The 9412-nt window shown below is 37.4% G+C and overlaps 2 protein-coding genes across 3 annotated transcripts in view; both read right to left on the bottom strand.

Moving 5' to 3' along the window:
• The window catches only part of plscr3a (phospholipid scramblase 3a), a 47070-nt gene that overhangs the window by 33733 nt on the left and 3925 nt on the right, over positions 1 to 9412 (bottom strand). The window lies entirely within an intron of this gene.
• Positions 762 to 8399, bottom strand: senp3a (SUMO specific peptidase 3a). Of its 2 annotated transcripts, none has more exons than XM_056235915.1 (11): positions 8226 to 8399; positions 6652 to 7384; positions 5225 to 5386; positions 5008 to 5119; positions 4736 to 4883; positions 2780 to 2827; positions 2540 to 2617; positions 1910 to 2047; positions 1734 to 1832; positions 1572 to 1622; positions 762 to 1443 (listed from the first exon to the last, which is right to left on the bottom strand). In XM_056235915.1, the coding sequence occupies exons 2-11, from the start codon at positions 7340 to 7342 to the stop codon at positions 1333 to 1335; spliced, it is 1638 nt and encodes a 545-aa protein (XP_056091890.1). In that variant the 5' UTR covers positions 7343 to 7384; positions 8226 to 8399; the 3' UTR covers positions 762 to 1332. The 2 variants fall into 2 exon arrangements, with proteins under 2 accessions (XP_056091890.1, XP_056091891.1); XM_056235916.1 differs by having other exon boundaries at positions 1734 to 1817.

Below are 9412 nucleotides of genomic sequence, written 5' to 3'. Positions count from 1 at the left end.
CCATCAGTCAGAATATGGTCCGCCCTTCGCATATTCTCATTGGCTAGTACAGACGCCACTCAACAATGGTAGCCGCCCTTTGGTGTCAGATATGGTTCGGGTGGGCGGTCCATGACACGTCAGTTCTGCTCTATCTTAAATGTAATTGGACTAAAGCTAAACCTTAAAATATCATTCGCTTGGCCTACTGTGACGCAGTTTTAGCCTCAATGTATTTAGCAATATAAAATGTCATATAAAACAAAGGTCTTCAATTTATTAACGTCTGTATGATCTAAATTTCATAATAAACAAAGGTTCGTACACTTAATCCCCATAATCGAGATTTTGAGTTCAATCTTTCCGACCTTTAAATAACAACAATAATAATAACTAGGCTAATATTGTTTTTGTATATTTTAAGAAGCATGGGAATATTTAATGAAATCTCTTATGTGTAAGTGAAACATTTTTCCTCTGTTTTCTTTTATTCTTTGCCACCTTTTATTTTTTTTAAATTGTGTATTGTATTGTGAATGCAGCTTAAGAGTAAAGCTGCCTATTTAATAAGCACAGTTGTAGATCCCAAAACGGAAATATAGTTATGGTTAGCAGCCTGTCCCATAAACTAACAGTAGATAGATAACTGCTGTATTTATAACCACATTGCAGTATTTAGAAAAACCTTCAAATAATTATCATCATTAAAGTTTTGCTGAACTACAATAGCCTGCCACAATAATGTAACATAACTAACGCACAAATTGATGACGCTCAGTTATTTTCTTAAGTTTTTATTATTACATCTTACAACAACTTATGCATCTCAAAAGATATAAAACAGTTTAATTTACAGCTGCTCTTTTTTCATCTCCATAAGTTTGCATCTCAAATCGCACAGATACATAACAGACAAACAATATTGAACAAACAAAAATCCTCATATAGTGTCGTGGTCCATATCGACTCTCAGAATATGAATATTGCATTACATTTTTAAAATGTCTGCAAGTGTCCTCCCTCACCAGTCAATGGTATTACCTTTTAGCATACAAGTTACTGACATCAAGAACATGAAAAATAAAATTGCCAACAAAATGGCGGCACCTAATGAACAGTTCTCTGAGGTCAACTCTTCCTCCCATTTCTAAAAAAACAACTCCTCTTGCGTTTTGATCCGAAGAAACGAACAACTGGGCCAAACAGAGTATGGCCTTCACCAAGTCAAAATACAAAGTCATTGAACAAAAAGAGGGTTAAAACGTTTGCACGTCTCCCGCCTAAATGCTGTCTGGACCTGGAGCTTATTTAATAGTGTAAGATGTCATGGATCTCCCTTGCTCTTCCACGGTCTCACAGAGACAGTTTACAGTGACACAGTTCTTTGTACATTTGTCTCCGTAGCTTGGGCATATCCTGCTGACCAAAGCTGAAAGGCTGTTCCAGGGCCAGGCACTTACAGTACTGGAGTACAACGACAAGAAGAGTGAACAAGTGAGTAAAAGACAACAATGAAGATTATTATATACTTTCAGCACCAGTGCTATGTACAAAGTCAAGTGTTAAAATAACTAATGAGAAAAAACGCTAACCTGAAGGACAAAAGCTCCACAATCACTGTCATTGTTCTGCCTTGCCACATTCTAGAACATTCCAAAGACAGAAGAGTCAACAAAACATACACAAATGGCCTTTCCAATCTCTTTTATTCCTTATTTCTCTCATACTTTTACTAACAGACACACACACCCTACCATTTTGAAAAAGCCTTTCCACCCTGTGTAAAACTCCTTCTGTTCTCTCTTGATTGCCTCTGCTTGCAGGTATTTGGCAATGTGCTGTAAAAACAAAAACTTTTAGTGGACACGATAAGCATTGGTATAATAAATGTAGCCGTGAAAATAGCATCATTAGAACAAATAACGCCTACTTTGGGGCATCGACGGTTGAGGGTCCTCTGGGAATCGAAGTATGCGATTCTACGCTGAGGAACATTGACACACACTAATGACCAGTGCACTTCCAGGTGAATAGGGATCAATAAGAACTTCTTCTGGAAAATATCAACCTAAGGAGCAGATTTAACAGTGAAATAAAAACATGTAGTACTACAATAATTATGTTGTATCCACCATATTTTTCAATGTGGAAGTAAGCTATTTCCTGTGAATGAGCAAGACTTCCAATTCATTAGCTGCTATACGTAAATAACTAGAAGAGTAACAGTGCACTAAACGGTAAAACTATTTGCGCTACAAACTAGTGTTTATGAGTAAATTGAAATAATATGATAAGTAACAGTTTGCAACGTTAAGCAGCATAACGGACTGTTTTGGTAAAGCTAAAATAACTGGAAGCCGTGCACATTCAAGTTAAAAATTGCCCAGTCTGCTTTTATGTTAAAAATAGGTGGATAACTATATTAACTTCATGATGCAAGTAATAATGGTGAATTATCTATTACCAATTTATCTGCTTAACTTCACAGTCCTAAAATGGCAGGTATTAATAAAAGGGCTGTGAAAGACAGACACAAAATCTTTCTCCATCCAGTACTGACATTTTTTGTCCACCGTTTGACCCCGTCGTAACCTTTCGTCCGAAGTTTGTCATAAAAGAAGCTGTTGAAAAAGTGGATCTGCAAGTAAAAAAACATGGTGAGACAGAGAGAGCGAATGAGGAAAAACCTAATTCACAAACTGTTTTCATAATCATTTAACTCTTTCACACACAAGTTCATGGCTTTGTCATGAGTCAAATTCCGTGTAAAGGAGTGTGTATGTGTGCGCGTTTAGCCTACCTTTTCAGGGGCAGCGTCCATGACCAAATCCCCATACATGTTCATGACCTGGGTGACGGAGTGAGTAAGAGAGAGCCAACTCAGCACAATCCCAGTACAAGGGCCCCCCATTCATCAAATATCTATACAAACTCTGGCAAAACTCAAGCAAAGGACGGTGGCATAGTAGTTGCAAAATGATTAGTTACATGTTAAATTTAATAAACCACAAAAAAATATATTGTTCTTAAATGTGCCAAAACACACACACACACACACAGTTTTGATGAATCGGAAACTCCATACAATGTCTTGTACATAACATGACCCGTACATCTATTCCTCTCTAAAGTCAAGCGTGTCATTCTCAAAAGCAGTTGAAACACAATAAGCACCTTTGACATAAGCCTAAATTGTTTTTTGGATTTCTCATTAGCCAGCTGTACATACAGTATATTACCATTCTAAGGTTTGGGGTCAGTCAGAAATTCTACTAGAAATTATTATATTTATTCAGCAAGGATCCATTAAATTGATCAAAAGTGACCGTAAAGACATTTATAATCTTACATAAGATTTCTATTTCAAACAAATGCTGTTCTTTTGAACTTTCAATTCATCAAAGAATCCTGAAAAAATATCTTATAGTTTCCACAAAAATATTAAGCAGCACAACCGTTTCAACATTGATAATAAGAAGAAATGTTTATTGAGCATCCAATCAGCATATTAGAATGATTTCTGAAGGATCATGTGACACTTTAAATTGCAATAATATTTCACAATATTACTGTTTTTAAATGCAGCCTTGGTGAGCATAAGAGACTTAAAAAAATAAAATATTTTTTTTTTTATTCTTACCGACCCCTAACTTTTGAATGTTTGTGTGTGCTTATACAGGGTGCATTATTATGTGATAAAGTAAGAGTTAAAGGGATAGTTCGGCCAAAAATGATATTTAACCCATGCATTACTCACCCTCAAGCCGTTCGAGATGCATATGTCAATCTTGTTTCAGACGAATAATAATAATAATAATAATTCATTACATTTATATAGCAGTCTAGTCTAGTTTCAGACGAACACATTTTCAGTTATTTTAGAAAATGTCTTAGACCCTTCAGTGGATATAATGAAGTAATGGGGTCCACCTCCTTCAAGTCCCAAAATGTGCATACGGGTAATCAGTGCGGTTTTGTCGTAAAAATATACATATTTAAAACTTTATAAATGAAAATATCTGACTTCCGGCAACGATCGACGCACGTTCACGGGTGATGGAAGTCGGCGTACGAGGTAGGACGTAGGGTAGGAACCGTCGTGACGTAGAACGAACGCGCCAGCGCAGCCAGAGAGCAGAGCAAAACAAAACACTTCCACCACCCGTGAACGCGCGTCGATTGTTGCCGGAAGTCAGATATTTTCATTTATAAAGTTTTAAATATGTATATTTTTACGACAAAACCGCACGGATTACCCTCAGAAGGCCTTCGTTTATCCCCCTGGAGCCGGATGGATTACTTCTGTGAAGGATGTATGCACATTTTGGGACTTGAAGGAGGTGGACCCCATTGCTTCACATTATATCCACTGAAGGGTCTAAGACATTTTCTAAAATAACTGAAAATGTGTTAGTCTGAAACAAGATTGACAAATGCATCTCCAACGGCTTGAGGGTGAGTAATGCATGGGTTAAATATCATTTTTGGCCGAACTATCCCTTTAATGTAGGGAATTGTAATTATAAATTGACTAATAAAAATGTGTTTTAAAAGAAAACCAATCCTAATGCAACTAGGCTTTATTTGTGTACATGTAACTTGAGTTTGTTCAGAATTATATCCTAAATATAGAAAAACAATCCAAGTACAATTTTTTTGATAAATCACATATTCATGCACAAATACAAGTGTACACATGGTTGGCGAATGCGATCAACCATTAATAATGAATAATGTTGTTAAGAGAGAGGCCCACCTGATCGTTGAGCCAGTTCTGGCCATAGAGTGTGCTCAGATCATCCATGGTGAGGACATGACGTTTGTAATTTACACGAAACCCCCGCATCACTGCACTTCCAGACATGCGCTGGTAGGACTGCATTATATGTTGCACCATTACCTTCCTGTAAACAGGCACAAATTAAAATAATACAAAAAGCTGAGACTTCAGTCAAGTCTTTTATCTGTTTGCCATTTTAAAATATCAAGATTCAATAAGTCTTGTGACTGGTATGAGCCACCTCTGACCTGTGAGGACTTGAGAAACTCTCGTTGAAGATCTCCTGAAGCTTCTTCACCACCTCATCTACGTGGATGGGAATCAAACTGCCAAACTGCTGGAGAAACTCATCCAGAATACCTGAAGAAGAGGAGCGAGAGAGTAACAACCATGGGACGATAATATAATATTAAATAATACGTAGCGTATGTTCCTTTTCCATATTTGGGAAAAAGGATATTGTACCTTGTACACAAGAAATGTGTCCACTGCTAAGCAGATTCTGTGGGGAGGACTTTTCCCGCTGAGACTGGACATTAGCAGGGGAGGCCCGTCCCTCCCTGTCCCCCATGGTTGCTCCATGGATACCATCCCTTCCTTTCAGAACCCCATTTGTGCTACAGGAGTCTAAGAAATCAAAGGGTAAAGAAGTAAAGACGACGTACAGAAGAAAGCTAAAGGAACGTATGTACTAGTCAGTGCACTTTAGTCACAACCAGGAATGCTGTCCCAGTCTTTGCCAGTTTCTTTCACGACCTCAGTATTACAATAATATGCAATTTCATCCTTTCATTGTGCCTCATGGTACATCACAGAGACCCTAGTGAAAAATAAATATACTAAAAGGTTTTTAAAATACATTTATTTTATACTAAGTATACTATGAATACATTTACCTGCCAATTGTACTTTTAGTATTCTAAATTTGTATACTTAAAGTCTGCTAAAGTAATTTTGTACTTAAAGCACTTTAGTTATCTGGAAATAGAGCTAAAGTGGAACTACTGCAAGTATACTTTAAATATCTTGCATTTAAAGACTGATATTATACAGAGATAATACTATACTTACTAATAGTGATATTAAAACACATTTTAGGCTTAATATTAAGAAATGTGCATTGTGCAATAAAGAAGTACTCGAAATAAAGTTATTGTAATTATAATGTTTATATCAGTAAGTCTCAAGCGATAGGCCTATGTCAGTAAATATGTTAATTGTTTTATAGTATGAAATGTATTTTTAAAACATTTTGGTGTAGGTTTTTTAACTAGGGGAGGCACAAAATCACTTTCCAGAACGTTTTTGTTTGTGGTTCTTTGCTGCTGGAATCATCTTCTTCAGCTGGGTCCCTGACAATATTCAAGAAACAACTGAAAACTCATCTCAACCGGAAGCACTTAAATGCATCCTGTTTTACCTCTCTCACGATTTCTTATATCCCGCCGCCTTCTAGCTTGTACTATTCTGGATAATGTTTGAAACTGTTTTTGCAAGCAACACTTGTCTTATAACCTCCTTTAGATTAATTGCTTGTTGTATTTCTCATTTGTAAGTCGGTTTATAAAAGGCTTTGCTAAATGAATAAATGTAAATATTATTTAATTATTTGAAATATTAATGCATCTTTACCAGCACAAGTAGCAATATTTTAAATGATATTTAACATCAACACTGTGTCTACATCGGACACGGATGTTGTTGCTTTAATGATGTTGGACGAGGCTAGTTAACTACTTCATGCACATTAGCCACCAAACACAATATATTCACATTATACACTTTAAAGTAAAGAACATTTTTAAAATGAGTCGGGTATCATATGCAAAACTATTAACTATATCAATTCTTTCAAAAAATTATAATGCAAATGTTAACGAGTTTATACTCACCAGATAAATCAGCTCCCCTCTCCTCTGCTGTCCCAGAACTTCTTTCTGGGTCTCCATTTAACAATGAACTGCCAGACAGTCTCTGGAAAAGTCGATTGGCAAAGAGCCGGCGTCTGTGTAATCTGCGTACTCTCCTGTATCCCATAGTTCCTGCCCATTTGGCTCGTTGGCGCCAAGCTCTCCATTGCTGGGCCAAACGGTAGTGAATGCTTACACACCTTTGACCCCGATACCGCAACCGGGATAGCTTTCTCTCTTTGAGCGGACTGGGCCTAGTCTGGGCCAAGCAGTGGGTAAAGTCACCTGTAACGCTGACATCCATTCCCACTAGCTGTGGGTACTCTGACGAGCCCCACTTCTCGTTGTCACCTTCATCATTACACTGGAAACCACCCTCAGCTTTCTTGTCCACCAGATCCTCTTCACTCTCCATCTCAACAGTGTCCTCCTCCTCTTCCTCTTCCTCTTCTTCCACCTCAGGGACAGTATATTCTGCACCCCATATCCTGGCGTCCTCCTCTCTACGGCCCAGTTTAAAGTGGGCTGGGCTCGGGGCATGTTGGGCCATGGCCGGGTTCAGTAAATGGCCACCTCCAATGGCACCCCCACCTCCAGCGCCCTCCTGCCCTGCGGTCAGCGTCAGCTCATTGGACCAGTGTGTTTGAGCCAGGCTGCTGCCACTGTCTCTCATGATCCAGGAGCAACCTACGACCTGCGCCAGCCTGCCTCCTCTCTGCATGAAAAAGAAAGTAGAGAACCGATAGAGGTTCATTTTAACCTTGTACTTTGTTTCAGCATAAACACCTGATACTAACAATTAGCAACAGTCCAGATGGACAAACTAAGAACAAAAGTGTCAAAATAGAAAGTTGATTAAAAAACAGATTCATATATGAAAAGGGTCTAGTCTCAATATTGACCTAGAGGCCTTTTTTAAAAAGTCCATGTGAACCAGAAGTTGCAACCAACATTACTTCAGTGTTGTGATGCATTTCCAAATAATACACACGATTTTAAAAAAGGGGCAAGGGTTGATTTTAGGGCACCAACTTTTTTTCTTTTGTGGATTAACTGGCACAGGTTATTTGTTCACTACAAAAATTGGCTGGACTGACACTTACGTCTTTTTGGAAAACAGAGGAAACACTATAGATGTTAGCACATTGTATTCATTTAAACATTTACGCAAAGTACTTTACCTTTAAATGTTATTTAAATTAAAACTAACACGTTTTAGGCTGTATTTGTACATGCAACTGTCAGTGTCCATGTATTACGCTAAGAGCTGGAGTTGCGGGGATAAACTCGCGCACGATGCGCTTTGTTCTGCTCATTTACTGTAAATGTTGTGGAATATGTGAAGTGAAAAGGGCTTTGTAGTCTCGCCAATACACCAGTCTGATATTACTTTGACATATTTATGTTGCGATTGTTTAATAACAAAGAACTCTACTCGCATTGGTCATTTAACGCATCTCCAAATCAAATCCAAGCACCGATCACAAATAAACACTGTTCGGCCTCCGCTGTCGCGGTGCAGAAAATGTGGCGTCTCGGCACCACCGATTACTCACCGTTAACCGTAACCTTAAGCCAAAAGCCAAAAGCTTAGGCGTTGTCCGCCAAGGCAAACAGCGGATAACTAAGCTTTTCAATAATAGGAATGAAAGAGAAAATGAAGGCTACTTTAAATCTTGGCTCATTCAATGAGAGCTGGCGCTTCTTTAGAGCGAAAACACTCTTCTTCCGCCGCGTCTCTATGACGTCACGTCGAGGCTCACGATGGGCTGGTGGATAAAATACATCAGAAAAGGTTTTTTTGAGAATTGACTAATAAAATAAAATGCGGATAGAGTAATGGTATTTTAAACCTATTAACTATTCAAACTATTATTTTTTTTTCCAAATATTTCTCAGAAATTAGTCACAAACATCCCCATTCAAGCATCTCAAATGCCCACACATAATGGAAAAAAATATTATCAGGGACCAACTAGTCTGTGTGTATAAATGAAAATATTCACACATATGAAGAATTATTTGTGAGGAGGATTTAATATTAAACAAAAGGGTAATAGTATTATGTTCTTGACTGATATACACAGCACCTCTGTTCTAAAACCTTAATTGTTTAAAATTGTTTATTTTTTCCTCTCAAGTGACCATTCTCCCATTGATGTATGGCGTCTACTACAGTGGAGAGATTTTTAAAATTCAAATAAGGTTGTTAGATTCAAACCTTCTATAATTCTGGAGGCCTATGAGGATTCTGGGTGAATCCTACAATTATGTACCCCTAATGGGGTGAATGATAAATTATTATTAAAATCTAAAAACTTACAAACAGAACAACAAAACTGAAATTCTGCTATTTGGCCCAATATGACATCTCCATTCACATTGATGGAGTCCTATAGGCCTTCACTAATTGTTTGGAATCTGGGAGTTCTGTTCTAAACCACATATCAGACTACTTGTTAAATCTAGTTTGTATTCGCATATGTCCCTCACTTAACCATAAAGATAATGAACCTGTTATCCATGCTTTTCATTTGTTAATCTTTGTTAACGTTAGTTAATAAAAATACAGCTGGTCATTGTTTGTTCATGTTAGTTCACAAAGCATTTACTAATGTTAACATAACTTTTGATTGTAATAAAATATTAGTAAATGTTGAAATTAACATCAACTAATTAATAAATGCTGTAGAAGTATTATTGTTCATTCTTAGTTCATGTGAGCTAAAGTAGTTAATAAATG

The sequence above is a fragment of the Rhinichthys klamathensis genome, unplaced genomic scaffold (assembly GCF_029890125.1).
Source record: "Rhinichthys klamathensis goyatoka isolate OS25496 unplaced genomic scaffold, OSU_Roscu_1.1 h1tg000433l_1, whole genome shotgun sequence".
NCBI lineage: Eukaryota > Metazoa > Chordata > Actinopteri > Cypriniformes > Leuciscidae > Rhinichthys > Rhinichthys klamathensis.
The sequence above is the reverse complement of the archived record's forward strand: the minus strand, read 5'-3'. Positions and strand labels throughout refer to the sequence as shown.